Genomic DNA, 26,322 nt, shown 5'->3' on the forward strand with positions numbered 1-26,322 from the left:
GAGCCAATTAGCTAAATAACTGGAATGATGCTCCGTAGCACTTATCCAAGTAATTTTTTTCAGACACAGCATTCTCCAAAATATATCCTACTGGAGGCTGTATATATGTGAGTGATTGCATTTCAAAAATGTTAATATTCTCTCCATAATATACTTTTATACGTATTTCAACTTGATTACCAAATATATAAAGCACAGAATGTTACTAAGAAACGGACCCAGAGGAAAAAAAAGTGACAACTGAGAAGTGGTTGGGAAAAGCAGATTTATCTCCTTGCGTTGCTTTATTTGTCCACTTAGCAGCCTAATGCGTATCATAGTTAAATGCCCAGTGGAGCTTTCATTGTCTTATGTGTTAGGAATTGATTTTTTATTTGCTATTGAAAATAAATATTTGATTCATTTGACATTAAATCATGCAGTATTTGATGAAAACCAAACTTGTTTCCTTTTAAGTTTGTGTTTAATAATTTTCCCTTTACCTTGCAATAAAATAAATGGCTTCTTTTCTGCTCCATTTTGCCACTTTCTGAGGGTGCTGTCTAGTATTTTATTGACAATTCTTTTTGCTAATTAAATACATATTCATACATTTTCAGAAAAAAATCTCTACTTTTGCAGTGGGCTGTGTATCTAAACTATATATTCCTCTCTTGTCAGTTAGAACAGCCAGCCATAGGGGATGCAAGAGAAGTATTTGACAAAGCTGTATCAAACTCTGTTCTATATGTAAAGATGAATTTTCTTCCAAACCAAACAGATGTACTGTACTAGACACCACTGTCTAAACACCTAATGGTACATGACTGGGGTCACCAAAGTCGAACATATTAAAAAAGTAAAGTACGTTTGACAGAAATTACGTTTCCTTACAAAAGTTTATTACATACAATCTGCATATTTTTGGGCCAAGAAGTGTCACCTCCCCAGAGGACTTTTACAAAAAATGAAGAGAAAAAAACCTGATGAATTATTGACTGTGTCTCCAACACTCCTCTAAGTGCACCACAGGCATTTCTATGGGTCTTTAAGAATTAGCTTGGGTTTCCAGTTTCTCCATGGACATAAAACTCCATCCCTTGGTGTCATCAAGCTAAAGCAAACAAATAACAACAACAACAAAGTCTGCAGTCTTCACCATGAGGTTGAAGGAACCATCAGTGCCAAAAGCAATGTTACAGAAGACGAGGAAGTGGACAACACATGTAAGGTGGATTGAGCACTTGTTACTTTCCCTCCTGGAATGAAAAGCAAAACAATTAAGGAACAAATGATACAAACAGTTCTCAGTACATTTAGGTACTGGATTTTACCCAAAACTTGTATTCTATTACAGTCAGCAAAAGCCTAGCTTTTAGGCAATGGATTACCTTGTAAGGAGTGCAATCGCAAAATAGGGTCCCTATGCAGCCATGGAGAAATAAGGGCTTTTATGATGATATCTACAGAAACTCAACAGGCTGAATCCTCATATTCAATCTGCAAATTAATAGGGAATTCCAAAAGGGTATGTGATTTGATGCCTTAATGTTGTGGTTTAACCCCAGCTGGCAACTAGGACCATGCAGCCACTTGCGCGGTCCTCCCCCTTCCCCCAAGAAGGGCAGGGAGAAGAGGGAGAAAAGGAGGGGAAAGGGAAGGGGAAAAAATCCCTCGTGGGTTGAGATAAAGACAGTTTCATGGAACAATATCAGGAAAGGGAAATAGCAATAATAACGATAACAATATCGACACAAGTCACTCTTGCTCCCCAGTAAATTGATGAATTCACGCTGTCCCAAGCAGTGATCGCAAATTCCTGCCTCCTGGCCAATATAAACTGAGCATGACACCTACAGTATGAAATATTCCATTGGCTGTTCCATTGTTCTACCTATGCTCCTTCTAAGCTTCTATGGGAAGCTGAAAAGAGTCCTTGAATACTACAAATATCACCCAGCAACAACTAAAACAATATGCATTATTGACATTCGTTTCATACCAAATATGAAACATAGCAGGCCACTAGAAAGAACATTTACTCTATCCCAGCTGAAACCAGGACACTGAATCCTCAAAAGGAATTAGGCTGCAGAAGATGGCCTTAGTCACAATCACAAATGTTCTTCCTGAAACAAGGAATGAAAGCTAACCTTTGATCTTGATGTCTGTCCAGAGGAAAAAGTGGTCTTTTGCCCAATAGCCCAGTGATGTTTTTAGAACACAGAAGTCCCTTCAAAACCCATGCTAAGGGGAAATATGCTATGGGCTGGCAGTGGCAACAGATCACAGGATGAGAAGAGAACCAGACTGGGTTTCTTTGAACAACAGTTCTCCTAAGTGGAACTGTTGTGTATAGTCTAATCAAAAATACCAGGTTAGAAGGAATGAAAGATTTTGTGGCCTGGAGTTATGTCTCAAAAGGTACATGAAACAAATGTTCCATGGAGTAGGGGTTGGTGTCTTCTGCATTCTGATAATAGCACTATAGTTTGTGACTAGATTAGAGCTGAAATTTAGGTCTAGGTTAAATTTCAGACTCACACCTTTTGGATAGTACCCCGTAAGGACTAAAGAGCAATGTTTAGTAGAATTTTAAAGTGTCATCAGAAAGTTAGAATAAAGATGCCTTGTTGCGTTTAGGCAAAAGACAATGTTATTTTCTGGTTGCTCTTGCCACAAATGGTTCTACCCCTTTCTTACCTGTGTGATATTGATACTTTAAATTCTTTCAACATATTGGAGTAACTAAGGAAATGGAAGCTAGACATCATAACTTACTTCGTGGTAGTACATCAATACTGTAATACGTTAATGATTTACTAAATATCTACTCAACGGAGTCAATGGAACCTACAGAGAAATTCAGCTTATTCTAAAACAGGCACATACACAGGGTTCAGCTACCTAAATGCATGCCATTTTACCTGTGTTAGACAGTACACCTCTGGCTGGTGGTCCAGAATGATGTGAGTATCCTCTAAGTCCTGCACCCCATCTGCCAGCTCTGTGCAAATGTTTGGGATACCTTAGGACATCTCAGATGTCCTTATGTGTCTATGTCTGAATATTTAAATCCAGAAGATCAACTAAAGTGCTGTCTAGGCTCCACTGTCGGTCTGTATGGATTACATCTCAGCTGACAATAGTGTTATTTGAGACACCTAGTACACGTGTAGATGTCTACAGCCCAATTAGATTTCCAGATGTTATTCTAGAAAGGGAGAGGTTTCCTATAAATCCTCTGTTTTGTTCATCAGCCCCACATGGATGTCTCAGATACTCTTGGGCATCTCAAATGGCACTAACTACCTTTGTTTCAGCATAGAACTCAAGACTCTAATTAATGATTTTGTCTAATAGTTAGAGAATTGTGAGAACATTTTTTTTCAGGTAGAGAATAATAGAGTTAGTGAGCACTGCTATAATTGCCACTCTTCCAAATATAAGCGTAACCTTACCTGAAAAAGATGGAACTCTGATCTGGGGACTCGCAGTCCCATCCCCTCCTTCGCTGACTGCACACACCTCAATGATGTAGACACCAACATCAGGAAGAAGTACCACCGCAGAGGTTTTCTGTGTTTCTATAACTTGACTGTTGCTCTGGCCTTCTTGCCTGAATAATACCTATGGTCAATAAAGTAGATAGTGGTCATAGTGGTCATTCAAGTTACATACCAGACATTTTGTGTAGATAATGCAGTCAGTGAAATGTTAACTGTTTCATGCTTTCATTAAGGATTTCTTGACACTACATTTGAAAAGTCATCTGCTTTTACTGTCTCCTCCCCGCAATGGCTTCAAAACAATAACAGCAAAGTATATTAGCAATTAATTAATGTGAAAGGACATGGATTATGACCCAGAGCAAAGATACAGCATTTGCTTACTCCAGTATTAGGTGTTACACATTTTTTTTCTCCAAACTTTCTTCTAAATGCATTTTGGGTTCCATTTGATTCAAATTCTTATCCCCAAACTCATGTAGATATTAACTTTTTTGGCTCAAGAACCCAACTTAAAATGTAAAGAAAATGCCCTAAATAACGTCCTTAGTGTGTTTACCTTAGCTGGTTAAGTCAACTGAGAATACCTCAGATCTGTCCCTGCATCTACAGTGGAATTCAGTACAAGCTTATGGTGTGTGGGAGGAAAGCAAGTGAGTACATAGCTGTCTTTTTGGTACTTCTGCATAACTTTCTATTCCGAGACAAAATTGAAAAGGTCAGAGAGGTGTAAAAAAGCAAAGCAGTTAAATGAACATTTTCAGAATCTCAGCTTTCTGATAAAGGTTAGAGCAGTTTCTGGTTTATTTGAAACATTTTACACTTTCTTGGTGATATTTCCTGACGTATCAGAGGGAATATCAGATTGTAGTCTATAGAAATGGTCATATATATGCTTTAAAAAACCAACCAAACAACCACACCTCTAAAAACATAGAAATTATTCTGTTTTGATTTAAAATATTGCAGTCAATTCTACTGCTTTTTATGCCTTGTGATTAAGTTAATCTGGATTTTACTCTTTAAAACTTCAAAACTTTAAATGCCAGATGTTACGGTCACTGACTGTTGAACATCACCAACATGATCACAAAACAAACCAAAGTATTTGTGTTTCAGCTCCATAAAAATATTAATTTTAATGTCATTCTGAGATGCCTCATTCTTCTGCATTTCTCTAAATCCTACTTCAAACACAGTTAAATTGAAGGAATTTCATTGCAGGCAGGTCTTATTAATAGCCACTTCTGAGTCAGATATGATGAACTGATCCCCTCAGATAGAGCTTACTCAGTTTATAATCAGCAGTTAAAAATCACAACACAGAAAATGTTGGGACATTTCTCTCTTTTCAATTTTATTTATTGCTTTTCATGGTGTAAACTGATTGCAGACAGTCTGTACAGCATACTTTACTTACACAGAAAAACAAGAAAGGGAAAAAAGCCAACAGGGAAGAAGAGTAGTCGTTTGGAAGAGAGAATGGTGAGTAAGGAAGGAGAAGCACTGACCTTGTATCCCATTACATCAGATTCATTAGCTAGAGGTCTGACTGGCTCCCACCCAAGAGACACATGAGAGCCATCCTGTATCCACATAATATTGCTTGGTGCTTGGCTGGGAGCTAAGGGGAAAAAATAACAACATGTACATAAACATAGTTTATAGGTAGTTTCCTTAAAATCAAAAGAAAAATGTTTCAGTCTTTTATTACATTTACAATTGGTTGTGTTAGCAGGCTCCCAACACTAGCTGAAATTTCTAAAGATTTTTTTTTGCACCAGAATAGTAATTTAACAGATTGTGGTGTATTTACTCAGCCCACCCCATAAACTCCACAGAGATTATGAGTTTGAATTCTCTTCTGTCCCTTTGTCAAAAATGCCTTGGTTTCTAGGAAGATAACCTTTGTTATGAACGTAAAGTCGTATGAATTCATGTCTAAATATCAAAGCAAAGCCATGAATCAAAACTATACATGATTCCTGATTATTATACAGGCTTATTAAAGGAAAACCCAAGCGGGCAGAGGTTACTTCCTGACTTCTCCCTTTGAGCAAAGGTACTGAGGTCACTTACGGGACTTCTTGGTTGCTGCACGCACAGCAGTGCTAGGTGGTCCGTACCCTGCAGCGTTGTACGCCCTCACCGTTAGGTGATATAATGTGTTTCCTTCTAATCCTGTCAGGAGGATGGATGATTCATTTCCTTCAGTTTTGACCTTTTCTGCTGCTTCTTCCTGCTCCATGTCCTTCCAGTAACCAACCTGCCCACAAGTGACCAAATGAAGGATTAATACAGGCATCTGGGAAGATCATGCTTCCACATGCTCATACTTCTTATCCTGTGGAGAGTCTTTTTGCCATTTCTGCCTTTTGTCTGATCATCAAGCCCTTTTAAACATGTGGGTTTTGCAGCATAGCCTCAGAGCCAAGCAATGATCACTTCTCCAAAATGGGAAGACTCAGAATATCATGGTATTACCTGAAGCACATTGAATTGTTGTGTACTGGCATGAGAAGATGTAACTGTAAGATGGAAGAGCAGAGGATGAACATTGGCAGGAAGTCAAAAGCATTTCAGAGAATTCAAGGAGAGCTCATCCTCTGGCAGATCACCAGAAAATCTACCTTCACCCTGGAAAGCTCTGACCGCAACGGTGAAGATGTGTTGTGAGCAATATTCCCTTCCTGGCCCTGTGCAACTCAGAGCCATGAGATTTCCTATCAGTGTAATGAATAGAAAATGACAGAACACTGAAGGAAATCTTTCATTCATCTGAAAAATCTTATCTGACGAAAAAGAAGGAAGTGGATTCACTTTTAGTCCTTGGATATAAATAGGTTTCTGGTAAATGCAATTTTGATAGTATGTTTATGCCCTTCCTTTTAAGACATAAACTGCCTAAACTATCTTCGGTGGTTCCTAGTCTGTGTTTCTGGTATCTGTACTGAGTTTATCAAAATCTCAAAGAGGTTATAGAGCTGAGCTGGGAATTTGCCTGGTCTCTTTCCTCAGAGACCAAGTATATGCAGGCGATAACTGGAAAAAAGCAGTACTGTCTCTTTCTAATGTATCTAGGTGACCTACACACGTAAGGTAATTCTCATGGGGCCCTATTTTCCCTAACAGGAGATGTCACTAATGTGCCATTCAAAGACCTATATTCAGCTTACCATTATTCACGCTGAGACATACTTTCATTTATTCCACATTTTGACCTTTTCTGTGAAGTTGGTTATTTCATAATAAGTTATTCATATTATATCTGGATAACTTTTCCTATGAGAAAAAGGTCACGGACAATACAGCACTTTTGTGCATGTATCCCAGAAAATGGCGAATGAAAAAACCCAAGTGGTTCATAGGAAAATATGACCAATGAGTAAAATGCTGACCTTTCATAATTGTGCTAGGGCTGCCATGTAAAAAAATACAAAAAAAAGAACTCTAGAAAGACGTGGCTGCAAAAACATACATTTGATATCAATATCTTCACTTGACTAAAGTGGGTCTGTTTTCTTTGATCAAGGGTATATCAGTTTGTGCCAACTCAAAGTCTAATTTTTTCAGTGCAAAATTCACGTAAATATCTTTTTTGTGTGCCTGCATTATCTCATGTTAAAATGCTGTTGCTTCAATTCTTAGGTCAATTACAGCTCAGATAGCAAATCTAGCTGTAGTCACCACTTGGTATTGAAATAAGTGTGATTCACTGACATATTTTGCTATCTGAGTGCTTGACCAACCCTGCTGGTATCTGAAGTAACACCCAGTCACATCTTTCTTGGAAAGAAAAAAGAATCAACAGCCATTTATTCACACACTAAGGTTGAACCTCCAATGCTTATTATCCCTTGGGTAGTCAGATCCCTTTCATTTTACTTGCAATGCATCCTTATAAACTTGACACTACGGTGATGAGAGCCACATAGTATTAAGTGCTGTACGAACAGGTAGTGAGAGGCAGCACCTGTCCTGGAGACCCTATCATCCAGTTAGTGAAGTCTGCTGAGGATCCAACAGGGAAACGGCCAGAAAGGAAAAGTGACTTGCCCAAGCTTACACAGGTGGACAGAAGCAGGGGTGGAAATGCAACTGAAGTGGTGAAATCCTGTCTCTAGGAAGCCAGGAGCAAATTTATAAGTAGCTCAATAGGTCTCATTGTGGTAGTTTATTCACAGGGCACACCACGTCTCATGTGAATGCGATATAGAAAACAGTAGATAACCCCCAGATTTTGCACTGAACCTTTTTTTTAGTATAAAGAAGTTGTGAAAACCTGATATTCCAATTATTAGTGTTAGGACTATATAGATATTAAAACCTGATTAGTGCGGCAGAAAATCTGGAGCATAACTCAGCCCTTTTGATATTTTTCATATGTTTGGAAATGCTCTCCACCACTGCTTATATGGTATTATCAGTTTGGATACTAATTATATTTTGCGAATGTTAAGTCTGCAAAAATAACTATGGCATGTTCCCTACCAGTTTTTCTTCACCACATGACAAAGGTGTTCTCCCTTGGCAAAGGGGTATTCTTGCGGGAGTTGGTATACTATATTAAGCAGCATAAGCATGAAATGCAATTTGGCAGTGCTTCTATTTCGGTTTCTCCTGTACTTCAAAGCCCTTAAGTGTTTGGTCTTTGCTTTTAAAATTCCCCTTAAAGTTTTGCCAGGTGACTTTGGACTTTGATCTCACAAAATGCTTTCCCCCTTCTTTCTCAATGCACACATCCATTTGTTGATGGCCAAACGAACTAAAGGAAAAAGTGGTTATAAAGCAAAAGAAATCCAATGGTTGTTGACTGAGGTCAAAGCTGAGGGAACTTATCAATTTGAACTGAAATGAAGATACTGCTGGTGTTTAAAAGTGCTGGACATATTTCTTAAAGCAGAGGGCTTGTTTATTTACACTGCTATGTGTTTGTTTTTTTTTTTTTTAAATCTTGCTATTTTATGTAACCTTAATTTATACTGTTCAGAAGGGATTTACCACACTTAGAGTAGGTTTTCACTAGTGAAAAATTTGAATTTCAATATAGCATGAAGCATAAATCATAAAGATTAGCTTATGTTTTAAAAATGAAAGAAAAAGGTGGGGGGGACATTTGGTCTGTTTAATGCATTATTATCTGTGAGGTTTTACATTTTTGCTGGGCTTTCTGTTGTTTTTCATCTGATTCCCAGAGACCTATGTCTTTGAGCTGGAGAGAAAACAGTAACGATACTTAAACAACTGAATATAGGAGACACAGGCACTTATAAGTTGCTTTGTCCTGATCATGGGTTAAGCAATTGTTAAAAGTAAGCCATCACCTTAAAAATATGTTTCCATCTAAAATTTTTCTACCTCTAATACTTATAGACTACTTCATCAAAGTTTCATGTTAAAAGGTAACTTAAATAATATTACTATTTTTCCCAAATTGGTTTCTAGGGTATGCATAATACCACTTTGGTGTAAAACCATGTGATACAGTTGCAGGCTCTCTTCTCTAAATTCAGTAGAGTCAGAGTTATTGTCTGAATATTCTTTCTGTTGGCCACAGAGAATTAAAGCTACAAATTAGGCATTTTAAGTAAGCAACTAAATTAGCTAGGATGAATTGAAGTGGACAAACATGCAAACTTTCCTGTGCTCTCTGATTGAGTCTTTACCAACACCAAAGTACTGACATAACTGAAAATGAACTTGAAGAAAGATCAGAGTCCAGAAAGTGCTAGGGGAGAGAGAGAAGTGCACTGAAAGAACTGCTGCTAGCCCTAAAAAAATGATTTAGATCTCATGGAAACTCTTTTAATTATCATTATCAGAAAACCAATCAGCTCCTCAAACTGACACACTGCAGCCACATAAATGTTAGTGCTGGCACAACTGCAATGGTACAACCAAGCACTTAGGACAGGAAAAGATGAGCTTTTTGTATCATCTGCCGCTGCTTTCTGTGTCATCTTAAGACATTGGTGTGACTGTCCTTCAGAACAAGATGAGAGGTTCCTGCAAAAAGGTAAACCAACCTCAATTCCTTCCCTCTTACCAAGACAATTGCTGACTGAAAAGAAGAAATAAAACACTGCTCCGTAGTCGTAGATTCTGGGGTCTTCTCTGGAGTAGCTTACATCCTCCTCCTCTTTTCTCAGGTACTCTTTTCTCACACATGGTCCTGAATGCATGTGGGACCAAAACTGGTATTGTACCTCAGCCTTGAGGACTATCATAAAATATCTGGTCATATTTTCTTATGAGAAATCAATAATTATCTAGGTTTCTGATTTTAGGTAATAGAAAGCTAGTAGTCTTGTAACAAACTGTTCATGTTACAGACTTTGCAAAGGGTATGGCCCTCTTGAGGCCCTCATGAGAGATCTAGAGTGCGATCCATACCTTCAGGACTTGAAAAGCAGTAGTACTGCTGTGCTATAAAATCCTGTTTATAGTCTTCACGATTTTAGAGGGGTTTGAATTAGCATTTGAGTAACTTTGTAGGAAAAACTGACTCATATATGACAATATCCAATTGCTAATTTTGTGTTTGGAAAAATTCATTCATTCCAAAATCGAATACTGGTAAATCAGTATTCGGGCTGGTGAAACACCAATTCCTCTTTTCTTTTGTCTTGCTTTATCAGCCTCTGGTAGAAATATCCAGATATTCTTTCTAAATTACTTCAAGGTATACTTCACGGAATTAAAAAAAAACCCCAAACATATTCCAGTACCTTGTAGATGTAATTTTCTGTTCCACTGTAAAAACAGATAAAGTACCTTCAAGAAACAGCAAAAACTCTTGAATATTTCTCTTTGTAAAGACAGATTAATACATAAACAAGTTATCATGTCAAGTAATCCTCTCTGAAAATTGCATTCAAGATTTTTTATTTTTTATACTTTTTTGTTGTTGTTGTTGCAAGTTGATCTTTTGACTAGGTTAGTCAAGCTCCTACCCTTCGGGGAATACCAATGAAAAAGACATGAGTTTTGTGATCTATACTTAAGTATTAGCCTTGATTTTCTGGAAAAGAAAAAAGAATAAAAAAAAAAGATATCTCTTCTTCCAGCCAGTAATTCTTTCCCTTTCCCTTCCCTACCAGTAGTGAGTGACAAAGAAAATAGTGCCTGGGGCTGAAATAGATTTTATAAGCTTCAGGTTATGGATTCTAAACAATAAGTATGAACCACACACTATATTTTTCTACCATTCTGACAAAGTTTTCAAGCTACTTCTACTTTATCAGAGTGTAGCTGACATATATTTAGTAAGGTCGGGCGGACAGCTGACAAATCTGTACTGAAGTCAGGAATAATATGTGCTTTGGAAGATGCAAATGAGTACAGCAAATCTTGCATAAAACTCATGTGACATAACAGTTAACACTGCCTTTCATGGATGACAACGTGAAATTGGACAAGTTACTTTGCCTTTCATTACTCCTTAGTACAAAGTGCAAATAGGGCTGGAGTGAAAGTGGGTCACTGCAAACTTGTCCATATGTAGTAAATATTCTGTCACTTCTGTTGATTAGAGCCCAAACACAAAAAAATAGCTCCCCCTTTTATAATGCTGCTGCTAAAAGGCCAGGAAATGTGAAGACCGTGTAGGCGGTTGTCACTGCTGCAGTGACCACAGGCAGAATACAAATTGCGACATGAAAACAGAGGGGTTAGTCAGAATATTTTACATTCAATTTGAATTGAAGGACATGTTTTACTTGTGATTCACAATAATTCTACATTAGGAAAAAATTGTTAAAAAAAGATAAATCATTCCTCTTTTTATCAAAGTCATTGGATTTCTGTACGTTATCTGTTTGCTTTTTGTGGATTAAGGGAGTACTACAGGCTGTGTTCTGTGCTGTAATACATATGAAAAAACTTTCAAAATCAGTTTTTAAATTAAAATAATGTTCACAGAAACTGAAGAAGTGAATCATATGGAAAGCATAAAGCTGCTCCATACTTTTGCTTTTTGTGGGAGGGAGTTTAGCCCCAGTTTGTTGCTATACAGAGTCCTTCCTTTTTGCACTAAGGGGATGCTTTAAAGAGAAGCTGTCAGAATGTTAGCAAAATTGGGCTGATAGCATGGAATTAGTGTTCCTAAGTGAATACTGTAATGCGCTGATGCACTATACTGATGCTAAAAGTAATTTTGATGCAATCCTTCCCAAAAACGGAACTGAAAACATCCACTAGAACTGAATTGCATTCTGTCCTGCTGAAAAATGAATCATATAGGAAAGCATCATTTACTTTTCTGTTTATTGAGTAAGGGAAGAAGCGGGGATAAAATACAAGAGAGTTTGCAGAGTTCAGCATTGACACAAATATGGGAAAGAGACTGGACAAATGAGAGACCTGATGGGACAAATCATGGTCACAGCCTGCTTGGACTATGCTGGAGAGCAATACAGAAGTGTCTAAGTACCAAGAAGCTACAGCAAATCAGGTAAAAAAATACTGACTGTGTCTAAGCTGTGGGGTAAACATGCTGTTCCGGTGAAGGCCATTCAGCCTGAAGCTGTGATAGAGAGTGTGGTGGCTCTGGTGCTGCCTGGGCAACTATGTTTCCTTCCTAAGGCCATCAGTGATGATCACCAGCCTCTAGGTCTTCTCCGGACATGCTGCCAGCATCCCACTCTGTGCTAGTTGGTCAAAAGATACCTTTAGACATCCATGTCATTGGTATCTGCCTCAGATCTACGTAGAATCATAGACTGATAGAATGGTTAGAAGTTGGAAGGGACCTTAAAGATCATCTAGTTCCAACACCCCCCTGCCATGGGCAGGGACACCTCCCACTAGACCAGATTGCTCAAAGCCCCATCCAGCCTTGCCTTGAACACTTCCAGGGATGGGGCATCCACAGCTTCTCTGGGTAACCTGTGCCAGTGCCTCACCATCCTGACAGGAAAGAATTTCTTCTGCATATTTAATGTAAATCTACCCTCTTTCAGTTTAAAACCATTGCCCCTCGTCCTATTGCTACACTCCCTGATAAAGAGTCCCTCCTTATCTTTCCAGTAGGCCCCCTTTAGGTACTGGAAGGCCACAATAAGATCTCCCTGGAGCTTTCTCTTCCCCAGGCTGAACAACCCCAAATCTCTCAGCCTGTCTTCTTAGGAGAGGTGCTCCAGCCCTCTGATCATCTTCATTGCCCTCCTCTGGACCCGCTCCAACAGGTCCATGTCCTTCTTATGTTGGGGGCTCCAGAGCCAGACACAGTACTCCAGGTGGGGTCTCACGAGAGTGGAGTAGAGGGGCAGAATCACCTCCCTCAACCTGGTGGCCACACTGCTTTTGATGCAGCTCAGAATGAGGTTGGCTTCTGGCCTGCAAGCACACATTGCCAGCTCATGTTGAGCTTCTCATCAACTTAGACCCCCAAGTCCTCCTCTTCAGGGCTGCTCTCTATCCATTCTCCGCCTAGCCTGTACCTGTGCATGGGATTGCCCTAACTCACATGCAGGACCTTGCACTTGGCCTTGTTGATCTTCATGAGGTTTGCACGGACCCACGTCTCAAACCTGTCCAGGTCCCTCTTGATGAGAAGCTCTGCCCAGCCTGTATTTCTGCATGGGATTTTCATTGTTACTGTAGAGAATCAGGAAAGAGTCAGCACTCTCTAAAGGAGTAAAGCAGGTCAAATAACCTGTACCCCAAAATAAGCAAATTGAGCCTAGCTGAGCTATTTCATGAGGAGCAGCATAGCCTGAACCACAAGGTCAAGATGGATTGTGGTGGCCCCACAGGATAGGTTTTCTTCCTAGATCTGATCTGTTCCTGGAAGTTTGGATTGTAAACTGGATCCAAAGTTACAACTGGATCCAAAAGCGCGAGAAGGTCCGTGCCCAAGGCAGGTTCTCTTTCCCAAGTCAGGAAGGGCTGTCTCTAAACAGAGCTTTATTTATGGATGGTGCGGCTGCCTCTTCCCCACCTGATATGCGACCTTTTGCCATCCGCCCAGCAGATGTCCCCCAGCCACTGTGGGATGAGAGCACATGGACGGCAGAGGCTCTTCCCTTTCTCTGTGTTGATTGCTCTCAGTAAATAACAAGTTTGAACTGGTCACTTAGAGCTGGAAACAGTCAATACCTAATCTTACCCAGCCTGTGAAAGAGGCATACTAGGTCACTTGCAGTTCTTTCAGCTATTTTTGAAGTGTCAAAGAGATGTTATAAGTACTGGTGTTGAAGAGTTTTCAAGCACAAATAAATAAAAGATGTGCCAGTGCTACAGCTGTGACCGTTGTTCTACAGCTAGTCATATGTATGCTAAAATAAGCATAATTTCTATTGAAGTTTCAGTACTGCACATGTTAACAGAATGCAACGCTAGCAAAAGCAACAAGACTTCTCATTATGGTAGTCTGTGTTCATACCTCAAATCCCTGTGGTCTTCCTAGACTTTCTTTAATATGTTTCCATGCAACAAGAATCTCTGATACAGACAAACTCGTAGCTTTGACGTCGACGGGAGCAGCAGTGGGTTCTGTATTAAGAAAAATTGAAACAATAAACCTCCACTGTAACAACTTGTATTTATCAAAAACACTCCATCTGAAACTGTCATTTACTTCCTTTATTCTACCTTAATACTCACAAGAAGGTATGACATTACGGGGAACATGAAAAAATGAACAAGATGAAGAGATTTTTATTGTTGTATTTCTTTATTTCTGCCACGCTACATCAGTATCTCATCACTCATGACAGGCGCAGCAAACTGTGACAGAATCTCTTGTCTATGATTTTTAAAAAAATTTAGTATTTGTAAATGCCACCTCCCCCCTTCCACATCCCCCTTTCATACACCTTGATCAGCCCAACTTCAGCAGTAAATGGAGCGTTCATTGTCTTCCTGGCTTTTCTGTCAGCTCGGGATGAGCGATACCTTGCTAGGGTGCTCGGTCAGTCCTGCTCCGGGGTCATACCGAGTAAGAAGTGATACCCAGAGTTGTAATGAAACGCTACGTAAAAGAAATTTTTAGGACTATGCTATTATGTCCTTGAAGTCACAGACAGCAGCAGTGTTTGAGCATGCCATCATCTCTCTGTTGCGAAGCGTTTACTGATTGAGGCCCGGGATGCACACTTTCTGAAAGAAGGCTTTAGGACTCTAGGATTTGTCACTCTGACTACCTGTGTCGTTACCATTAGCCCTATGTCCACTGTTTCTATCTCCATGCTATTCATAGGACAACCTGCAGTCCTGGCCTCATGATTATTTGGAGCAGAAGACCCTCCCTGCCCTCCAGCCAGGGTGGGTGTCCTTCAGTGCTGCCAGGGCACGGCCAGGGTGCACAGTGGAGGCTGAGAGCTGTAGGGTGCTTTACACATCACCTCTGCCCAACAGTGTTGCCACAGGCATGTTTTACTTTGCACTTTCATATCATTGAACACTTTACAGAGATCCAACTTCTTTCAGGGGTTGGGAATTAGGTAAATGTACATAAAGATCTGCCACGACAGGCCATTGAGCGTACCACCAATTTATATCACCAGTTAGTGCACTGGGAGTGAAGAGTGTCCAAAAATTAGCACATAACAAACTGAGACATAAGTTAAAGAAATGTTTTGGATCTTTTGCTTTATTACCTAAATATTACTGAAAACTTGCTTAAGACAAGCTGTGAAGGCAAGGCTTGAACATAGACAGTGAAGCACGCAGTAGCGGCATTTCTCCACCATTCTGGTGTAGTTCACTCGCTCAGCAAAAAGGTGAATTCACATTCCCCTGCAGTCGCAGAGCCTGCGATTTCTTCCTTGGCCTAATGTTCCTCATTACATTTCTAACGTGTTGATCTGCTCTTGAAGGGCAGGCAGAGGTCCTGGCTTTTATGTTATCGGGAGGCACATCAAAGAGCTTTCTAAAAAATATTTTTTGGGGGCTCATTTAACTGGGCTACAGAAAAGGAGTTTCCTTATGGAACAGCCTGAGTTAAAATGATACATTTTTCCCAGTGATCAAACTGCCTTAGTAAGATGCCTAATATCAGTCTTGAGTCATTAGCTGCACTCCTTTCTCTGATCATATTGCAGGCATTGTTCTGGCACTTCTGCCCTACGCTTTTTCTCTGACATGGCTTGTACGAATTTTTCATCCTTTTTGATGTCAGATTTTTAATGTTTGAAGCTCTTTTTGATCTTCTTTTTTATTTACTTCTAAAGAAAAGAAGCATTTCTCATGTGATGCAAAATGATGTCCACCAACAATGAGTATTACTAATAAGTATAAAATATATATGGAAATTTTCAGGTAACAATAAAAAAAATATCTCCAGGAATAAGTAAAATGATCTTCTAAATTTAATACCAAAAGAATTATGCTATGAAGAAATATATTCCTCATAACATGATTTTCTGTTCAATAGTTACTCCCTGCTTTCTATTTTATGTACTACTAAGATTTGTGTGGCAAAAGCTATTTTCTAGTTTTTGTATTATTGAAGCAATTACCTTGTTGTCAGAAAAGATTGCAGTGGGATAAATAATTTGAGATGTACACAAAATGTTGGTTGGCAGCCTTTACACTTTCTATAAATGCAGAAATCATTTCCTCTTCATAGTGTTCACTAGGGGTGGTTTATGTATCGCTCAGAACAGAAGCACAGAATATTTTCTAATATTTTTAAAAATTGTTTTCAGCAAATGGAGTAGAAATAGTTTGGATTTTTTTTTATGTGAAGAAAATGTGTTTCTTACATATCCAGAAATTATTCACTGCACTCTCACTGATATTAGACATAGAGAATGTAAGTGTTCAGCAAAAGAACAGAAATTATATATTTAGGAATAAGTTATGTTATGACTGAAAGTTTATGGAAACTAAATAACATTTTTTATTAATTCAGATAAGATGAGGAACATATAATTTCTGGTGATATAATACAGTCCGTGCTTCACTCCAATGTCATGCTTTATTCTGTGTGTCTAATAATAAATTTGACAGGTTCATTAGGTTTTTCTATAATGGTCACTGATGTTATAATCATATTCTTTTCTTAATATCTTGGCATTATTCTAAACCTGTTGGTGTCTGCCTGAGGTCATACTGATTGAAAAAAAAAAAAAAAAAAGGGGGCCAATGTCTTTGATGGTCCCTTTAATATACCCTGATTGAATTAAAGATGCAGCACGGCAAGATCTCAAAAGGCTGTGTGCAATGTCCAGGAAATATTGTCTTTCCATTTGCTGCAATCACAATTTAAGGAAACATGTTCAATCTGTAGGTCTTTGGGATGACTATAATAAAGCAGGACGAAGAATTACACTAATTGCATTGATCTGTTGTTCAGTCATCAGGTTGAATCCTGAATTTTGACACTGGCAAGAGCCAGAAGAGTTAGTTACTAGCCCTCATTGTGTTCTCCCTGTTTATGACTGTAAACTGATCTTTTTTTTTTTTCTGAAAAAGTCATCCTTAAAGATTTCAGCATGATCTAAATTAAAAAGCAAGTCCAAGGGTCTATTCATGTTTATGTTGTTTTAACCCTCCTATGGAACATAGCCTCAGTCAGGACTCCTCATCCAATCACTTAATATCCATTCACTTCTCATTTTGACTCCAGAAAGGATTTTTACTCCCTTGTTTAATTTAAAATCTGAGCTCTCATTTGAAGCTAAGAACGTCAGCCTGGGTAATTGCATTATGACTCCAGGCAGTTCCACATAGTTGAAATTTTGGGACTTCAGTGAGGACCCATGACTGGTACAATTCCTTTCTGTGGAAAAATGCACAAGAGATCTATCAGAAGGAAAATCATGAGGAGTCATCCCTCTTCTGTCAATCTATAGGTAAAGAAAGTGGTAGCATTTATTTATTCCCTTGCTGGAAGTAGCCACAGGGAGTATCTTCCAAATCAGGGGATTTCCAGTAAACTGTTTCTATCTCTGAGAAAAGCCAAGATACATTGTACCTCTCAGCCTGTTTGATGTGTGTCCCTGGTTTGAGGACTCCACAAGACCTGTGGTGGCACAGCTGCCTGCAGGATAGGACTTTCTGCAAAATCTTGTGTTAGAAAGGGAGAAGTTGTCTGATTTCCAAAACACCAAAACTGAGATGACTGGTTGTTTCCTGGACAGGCTCTGGGGCTTCTCATTTTTCCTCAAGTCCTTTCTGTTTTCACCTTTTCTCTGACCAGTGTCTTTGCAGAGGACTTTAAAACAGAGAAAAATTAGAAGGGTGAGGATATGAGCTAGCAGCAAAGCAGCAATCAGGCCTGCCATGCTGACCTCTGCCCTGGACCTCTTTTATTTAGTGTCGAAATACCCTTCCTTGTCAGGTAGAGCTTCTGAAGTCTGCTTCTGTAATGCCGCTCTCCTTTGCTCTTGCTCCCAGCACACATCCTCCTGCGGCTCTCCCCTCTCCATGGAATAACCCAGATTTATTACACAGTGGAGTGTCACACAGGAACAAGGAGCTGCCTTATTCCATGAAGGCTTTACCAGCATGTTACCTACACGTGGCTCGCTCACCTTGGCACATGAGTAGAAGCTGGACAAGCGGACTGATAAAATTCATCCTTTGTTAGATTAAAAGTTCAGAGGAGTGCTGCCATCTTCATGAATATAAATGGTTCATTTCCACCAAGTGACGTGGCAGCCAGAGTTATCCATAGCACGTGAGGAGGGGAAGTGCCTGTTATATAGATTGCACATCGGACTTCCCATGGGGCCTAGTGGCATTAATCAAAAGAATGCTTAATAAATTCTTGCATGTCAGGATTGTGATTTCATTCTTCAAAAAGTCAGTGGAGACAGATCTAGATGAAGTTCTACACGATCTAATCCAGATGGATCAGCTGGCAGAAACAGGAAATAATCCACTGCAATTTACAGCTAATACGTCGATTTATTAATTTTCAGATTAACTTAAACCCCAAGTAGCTCTGCTTCAGCTTGGAAATGAACCACAAGACTTCGTGAATGTAAGATTTTAATTAAAGACATGGAGGCTGTATTTAAAAGTGTGTAATTGCATATTATTTCCTCTAAATGAAAAGGCAAGTGTAATTTATTTTTTTGTTTAAATAAAGGCTCAGGGCGAAAAGCGAGCAGAGATGGGCCTAACCAGGACAATCCTTCACTCTGCAATGTCTTGTTTAATATCACATCATCCACCAGCTGGCCTGATGCAAAACTTCTCAAAGTTGTGAAGGAACAAAATTGCAAAGGCTGTTACATGGCCCTTTGCCTTTCAGATAACTGACAGCTTTGGTTCTCCATTGCCTCAATGAATTAGTACAAATCCACACAAAGCAAGAACAAAAGCTCTGTACAGTATCATCACATCTTGTATGTATTACAGAAGTGCACCTGAAGTCCCTCAGGATGTTTTAAACAGCAAAATTGAGAGTCTTCAGGCTTTACCTTGTACTGCTTAGGGCTCTCTTTTTCATATCTAGAAGTTTTTAGTAGTATTCACTGCACTGTTTATCAAAATTATAGAACTTTCAATTTTTGTGAAGATAATTTTGTCAGGCGCCTGAAGGAGAAGATAGATACTGAAACTAACAGAACTAATTCTGCATCTCCCATTGCAGCAGTCGTTAAAAAACCACAACCCTTTATAAAAGACCTAACTCATCTTGAAATGAGTTGAGTTCCTTCTTTCTCCCAGAATCTTATTTCTATTTCCTTTTATTTTCTCACCTATTTCTATACTACATGTATTCTAATTTGTATGCATTCTTGTGCTGATAGTCTGTATCTACACTTGTAAACTAAACAGGGACAGGGAGACAAGGCACCGGGCTGAGCATGGACATACAGTTGTCCATAGTATGAAATAGTGTGATCCATGGTGAAGTATTGACTGTGGTCAATTAGTGCTGCCCCAAAATATGCCCAGGAATACGTTGGTGCCTGGCCAGGGATGGTTCCCAGGAAATATACGGAGGCAGCCACAGCCTGGAGAGTTACAATGCTTAAGTGTGTGGATGTGAAGTATTTTTTGCCAGTTGACTTCAAGAATAAAGAATGGGTGGCTTGTTTTATTTGCTAAAAAAAAAAAAAAAAAGTGTAGCATCATTGTCTTTTACATTTAAAAGTTCTTCACAATCCCTAATCATTTCCCTGATTTGCAGACAACATCTTATCCAAACTCAGCCTTTTTTTACTAGGACAAGAAAAGCTCTTCTAGTTTCTACTCGTTCCCGGGTGATCCTGTTACTCCTTTGAACCTGTATCATCTTGGGTTCTTTGTTGAGCATAAGCAACCTGAACTCTAGATAAGATTTTAGCAAAGCTTTGTGATAATTTTATCAGAATGATGCCCTGATACAAATCAGAATGTTCAAGTCTTTCTTGTGTGTTAGCTATTAGGTTCCCATTTTGTAAAAATCTTTTTTCACCTTATTCTTTGGCAATACTTGTGTTATTCTTATCCTTTTCATTATTTGGATTTTATTATGTGTGGTCTTTAGTTATTCTGAATGTCTTCTAATGGGTACCACCAGAAACGTATAATTTCCTGCAGTATAAACTTCAAGTATATTTTACACTTTTGGCTCAGAGACATTCCAAAACACGTTCATTTCTAGCCTCAACTGTTAATTCCAGCTTATTAAACAATTTCCTGCTATTTAATGACAACTTTTTCCACTGTTATTTGCTATGATCAGCTTTTCTATAGTGTCTTAATTGTTCATCAAAACAATACTGTAGTACTATTATTTCTTCTTGGTTAGTCAGTACTGGATAAAGAATCTGCTAATTATCACAGCTGGAACACAAGGTCATTAGTTGTATTCCAAACTGCTCTGAGCAGCTAAATTCTCTCATAAATAACAGTGTCCTGTAATATTTACCTAAAATTAGAAAGGTCTTTCTCAGCATCCAAATTTATCAGGGCCATCAGCAACTGACCTCTAGTTTGACGCCCAGTTTCTTTAATTGCCCTTTTCAGAAATGACATGGGACCCAAGGACATTCCGTTTTATTCAAACACTGGTTTTGTATTTGCTGATATGTTATCACATTATCAGCATGTTCTGACATCCAAACATTTTTACTTTTGTTTTGTCTTTCCTATGTAGCTCATACTCTGTCTAGCCATGCTTGCTAAAGCAAGCCTATCCAGCCATTGATCTTATCAGTACAGCCTTTTCCATCTTCTTGCGATCATGCTGTTATGTTATCATACTTCCTTCTCCATTGCTATATTTCTGATTTTCCCAGTTTTCCTCTTCCAGTGAATTAAAACCACAGGTAGAGATTGCATATGATTTCCCTGATACTGAAAGCTTATATTAGTAGTCTTGGCATTCTTAGCCTCTCAGTATTTATGTGGAATGTAGTCATCACGAAAAATCTCCAAAGAACATATAAATGTTAAACCAAACAGTGCTTAACACCGCTTTTGTTCATTGTTGTATTTCCAATATTTTGCGCCTTTACGGTTTTTATTCTCTATGGATCAAAACTGTTTGTGCCTGCACTGAAGTGTCAGTATGCTCTAGCATGAATCTGATACCATTATTTTCCTGGCAGAAACTACAGTCAGAAGATTTCTCCCTGCTCTATTCAAGCTCCTTTTCAGCTTCAGGCCTGCATGTTGCAAGCTTTCTTCTGGCAGGCAGCCTAACTCGGTATATACTCGGGTGTCTCCTTCTCTTATTAAAGGGTTCCTTTATGAACGGTTCAGGCTTGTCTTTCCCTGGTGCTGGAACATGTCCGTTGTGTCCTTCTGTTCTGCCTTCTTATTGAAGATCTTTTTTTCTATCCTGTGTCCTCTGTCTATCATCCCCATTCCCTCTTCAGAACTGACTCTTATCATCTCTTTTACTTTGCTAAAACATCTGACTTCTCTTTTTCTTCCTGTCGTCTTGATTGTTTGCTTTCTTCCTTTCCTAAGGTCTCCAGGCAAGAATCCTCTTTCAAACTTTTCTGTTGCATTAAGCCATCTTTTCCAGAGGATCATATTTGATTTTTTCCTTCCTGGGTTATCCAGCTAGCTTTGTAAAACCTTTTTATCTCCTTCTCTGTTCTGTTCTCAATTCCTCCATGACATTCCTCTGCATCTTTAACTCCTGGATAGTCTCTTCCATGAGCTATATCCTGGAGATGTTTCCTATGAAGTCAAAAGGCCAATAAAGGAGAAGAAATACCTTAAAACATCTATAACCAGTCAGGTGTTTTTTCCCCTGGTGACAACTTTGCGTTAACACCATCATTGATCCCTCAGTAACTATTGGTATCCTGTTATCTTCTAAATATCTTAGAGATAGAGATAGAAGGATTAGCCCCTCCAGGTATTTATGAAAAAGTGCTCGGTGTTTTGCTTGTGTTTGCTGAGATTCTTTACTCACTGGAAGATAATTTTTAAGCCTTTTGCCTCAGTCAGAGGCACTTTATGTAATCATAGGTCAGTCGTGTTCACAGAGGGGAACATCTTACTCAATACCACCTGCAAAGCTGCTTGCTTAGGCACAACTCACAGCCACCAAACATGGGGTTTTGATGCAGATCAGAGAGCACATAATATGCAGTCACAGTTAGCCAGAAAAGAGAGATACATTCATTCTTAATAAACGAGAAATTTCTTCCTTGTCCAGAACCTGTCCTATGCAAACTCCTGTTTTATTTTCCCATGTATTTAGCAGAGGCACAAGGATTTAGACTTCCTGAGACAATTTTTTTTTTTTTTAATGCCAGCAAACAATTATAGATTTCAATATGTAACAGAAAGTTTCCTTAACTTTCAATAATTTTATCCTAGGCCTTTATTCCAGATGTTTGCAGAGCAGTGAATTGAGTGTATGATGACAACCAAGTAAGTGAAGGGTTTGCTGGATCAGCCCTAGGACCATAATATTGTACTGTCAATCTTTATTTAATATCTTCTCTTCAACTGAAATCTTGAGAAAATGTGCCTTCAGTTGTTCAGCTCCTGAAGTATGAAAGTCCATGCCTCTTTCACAACCAGTTCCCCATTCTCTTCATAGCAAGCCGAAATGTCTGTTGTCCTCAGTTTCCACATAGCCCAGAACTTAGGTGTAATAAACTGTTTTGTTGTTACTTTAAATTTTCACTATATCACCTAGGGTTATTCTGGAGAAAAGCTTTTTATAAATTAATTTTGCACTGTGTTGTCACAGTACCTTGTGTTTTTTTCCTCAAATATAAGCCTTATAAAGTATTTAGCCCCCTAGAATTCCTCTTACTAAAGGAAAGTGTAATGTACGGAAACATACAGAGACTGAATTAGCAAAGCTATGATGGGTAGATACTTTCAAATAACTGAATTATAGTCAGAAAAGTTGGCTTCTAGAGATAGTCTCTGGGAGCACAGAGAGAAAGTTAATTTTAATAATTGTATTCAGATAATCTGTTAAGTTCATATTTTAAAAGAAATGTTAGGAAAATTGATTTATATATTACTGATTATTCCATTTCCAGTCTTGTCCAAATAAGAAGCAAAGGAATACTCAATACAATTCAGCATTCAGCTTTTGTTAAAATAGCTTTTGCTATTAAAAAAAAAAATAAAATCCATTAAGGTTTTGTCTCCCTTCCCTTGCAAAACTCTATTTTTATTGAACTTTCTGATTAGAGTGTGAAATTGTTAAAGAATAAAAAGACCAAGATTGGTCTTGCAGTATCATTTTCCACTGAGGAACAGCCAAGTGAACTGTAAAAATGTCCAAGTTGTACTGGGTAATTTTTACATTTTAAAATGTAATTGGTTTTATAATAATATGAATACTTGGTAATGCTGATCCAAACGGTGGAACACAAACAAATTACTGGAACTGCTTTTAGCAAAACCAGCATTTCCAACCTCTTTAATTACTGTGAGACAATAATAGTAGATAATCTCTGCTACATCATGGCTCCAAAATTACACATTTATTGTGGGCTAATATGGAATAACATTTAATGTTTTCCAGCTTCACATGAAATACCATTATCTTCATACTACACGAAATGCCTCCCACCTGTATTAGGACTGTACCTATTTGATTCTCTTAACAGGGCACAGTGGGATAACTCAAAGATCATAGAATCATAGAATTGTCTAGGTTGGAAGGGACCTTGAAGATCCTCAAGTCCAACCATCAACATAATCCTGCCAAAACCACCACTAAACCATATCCCTCAGCACCATGTCTACACATCTTTTAAATACCTCCAGGGACGGTGACTCCACCACTTCCTGGGCAGTCTGTTCCAATGTTTGATAACCCTGTCTGTGAAGAAATATCCGATCTAAAACTCCCCCGGCGCGACTTGAGGCCACTTTCTCTTGTCCTATCACTTGTTACTTGGGAGAAGAGACCGACCCCTGCCTCACTACAACCTCCTTTCATGTAGTTGTAGAGAGCGATAAGGTCTCCCCTCCGCCTCCTTTTCTCCAGGCTAAACAACCCCAGTTCCCTCAGCTGCTCCTCATAAGATTTGTTCTCCAGTAAAGAAGTATACGACTTCCAGTAATGGAGCTGCTCAAATTATTCCCGTGGATAACATTAATTTTCCTTTTGTGTGTATGGAAATTCCATACACTGGCCCCTGTCAATACAGAGTAACTTCTTTTACGAGTACAAATTAGTCTTTTCTATTCTTTTTCCCACAAAATACTGTTACTGTTGACAGTTATATCAAGTTGGCATAGTAATTTTCCAGAAATATTTTTCATTTGTTCTGTTGAACTATTCACAGAATCATAGAATCATAAAACACTAGGTTGGAAGGGACCTCAAGGATCATCTGGTTGAACCTTTTTTGGCAAAAAAATGGTCTAGACAAGATACCCTATCAAGCTGAATCTTAAAAGTGTCCAATGTTGCGGAATATAATTCACACTGAATATTTGGACATTAACATAAATTCAGAAATTTTGCGCTAATGAACTAAAGAGAGAGAAAATAATAGAAAAAAAAAATCAGAACAAAATTGCATTCTATGCACTTCTAGTATCCATTAACCAGGAAACAAGCATTCATAAGTGGATTTATTTATTCTTTGAGCTGTTGTCTGATTATTTCATCAAAAAAGTAACATGAACCTCAGAAACATTAGAAAATATCAGCCTTTCCTTGCTCATTGTTAGAGCAGCCCAACTTCAAGTTAAGACTACAGATTTCATATTAGGGATGAGCCTTCACTAAAAGAGATTTTTTTGGCTAGGACGGATGTGGGGTGAAGTCTATTCCTAAATTTTGTCACTAGCTTTCTGGGTAACCTTGGCAAGTTAGTTCACCTCCTGCTCTGCAAAACATGTTTAACATTACTTAGCACTTATACAAATAATTTGGAAATTTAAGAGTGAGAAAACATGGTATAATAGGACACATTATATAAAAATAGCGTAACAGAGTTCATAATACACAAGTTAACTTTCTGTTGAACTGACCTCCTTCAGCTGAGCAGATGACCACAATAGGGCTGAAGGGACCATCTCCTTTGTTGTTGTAAACACCAACTTTCACCTCAAAAGGTGTGAGAGGTGGCACACTTTCATCTCTGTAGATGAACTTTGAAGCATCTGAAGACGTTACCATTTTTTCCTTCCAGCCACGTGTTCCATTGGGTCTGAAGGCTACAATATATCCAAATCCTTCTCCATTCTGAAACTCTTCTGACACTGGCTAAAAAATAAAGTTCAGGTAATGATCAGACATGGTTTGACTAACTTAGAAAGCAGTCACTCAGTGGCTGACCACAATCTGGCTGCTTGTGTGAGGGTCATCCCTTACAGTAGCATTATGGGGTTTTACTTATCATGTCTAGGAACACATAGGGACAATTGTTTCTGATGAGAAAACTTGTAAGAGAGTTTCTTCACATAATCACCATAGTTAGGTCACTGTCCTGGGACTGAATAAACTTGTGCTCACAAAGATTTTTTTTCTTTATCTCCCACTTTGTAGTTAATGCTGTAACCATCAGTCTATTAGTGGAATAGCCCCTTTCAGTGACCTTGTTAAAAATACAGAGCAACATATTGTTAAGGGCTCCTAAAACATGATGTGAGTGACACTTACTACAGTGGCACTCTCTTGGGCTTTAAGTGCCACGTCCGTTTAATTTCTGTATCCAAATGAGGTGTCAAGTCTTAGGGATCTAAGCCTAGGGTTCAGTTTGAAACTTAGGATACAATGTAATAAATCTAGTTGTCCTAACTCTCAAACTGAGTCTTCATGAAAAAAAAAAAAAAATCTCTTTTGCTTTTCTCTTCTCAAGGATCTGTGAAATTGGCCACTTAAATTGGGACAGATATGCCATAAGCAGGCAGTCAGCAAACAGATTTATTTATTGAGAGGGTGAGCACCGCAAAAGTTAAATCTTACATGTCCAGCTCAAGGAATGGAATTTTTCATGCTACTTTACTGCCTACATTTCTTATAAAGTCAATGGACTAGTTTAGGAATTAGGTTATGTTTAACAGCTGTCAGCATATTAAGCTTATGGGAAATGCTAAGAAAAGGGTGTCTAAACTCCCTCTCTTGAAGTGCCCATCTTAGATCTGCAGCTAATGAACATACGAATCAGCACAGGGGCACAGGGGATACCAAATCCTCTCCCCTCCACATTGCAAGTGAATGTTTCACAGAATTCACAGAATTCACAGAATTGTTAGGGTTGGAAGGGACCTCTGGAGATCATCTAGTCCAACCCTCCTGCCAGAGCAGGGTCACCTACAGCACGTTACACAGGACAGCGTCCAGGCGGGTTTTGAATGTCTCCAGAGTGGGAGACTCCACCACCTCTCTGGGCAGCCTGTTCCAGTGCTCCACTACCCTCAAAGTAAAGAAGTTCCTTCTCATGTTAAGATGGAACTTCCTATGTTCAAGTTTATGCCCATTACCCCTCGTCCTATCACTGGGCGC

The 26,322-nt window shown here is 38.8% G+C and overlaps 1 protein-coding gene across 1 annotated transcript in view; it reads right to left on the minus strand.

Moving 5' to 3' along the window:
* Window positions 1-373: 373 nt before the first annotated feature.
* Window positions 374-26,322, minus strand: part of CNTN5 (contactin 5) — a 251,808-nt gene continuing 225,859 nt past the window's right edge. Inside the window, exons 17-22 of the mRNA XM_009889417.1 lie at window positions 24,846-25,080; window positions 13,873-13,982; window positions 5,568-5,754; window positions 5,000-5,112; window positions 3,441-3,609; window positions 374-1,238 (exon numbers count right to left, since the gene is read on the minus strand). Of these exons, the coding sequence (XP_009887719.1) occupies window positions 1,135-1,238; window positions 3,441-3,609; window positions 5,000-5,112; window positions 5,568-5,754; window positions 13,873-13,982; window positions 24,846-25,080 (918 nt within the window). The 3' untranslated portion in view covers window positions 374-1,134. The remainder of the gene's footprint in view (window positions 1,239-3,440; window positions 3,610-4,999; window positions 5,113-5,567; window positions 5,755-13,872; window positions 13,983-24,845; window positions 25,081-26,322) is intronic.

The sequence above is a fragment of the Charadrius vociferus genome, unplaced genomic scaffold, assembly GCF_000708025.1.
Source record: "Charadrius vociferus isolate BGI_N301 unplaced genomic scaffold, ASM70802v2 scaffold87, whole genome shotgun sequence".
NCBI classification, from domain to species: Eukaryota; Metazoa; Chordata; class Aves; order Charadriiformes; family Charadriidae; genus Charadrius; species Charadrius vociferus.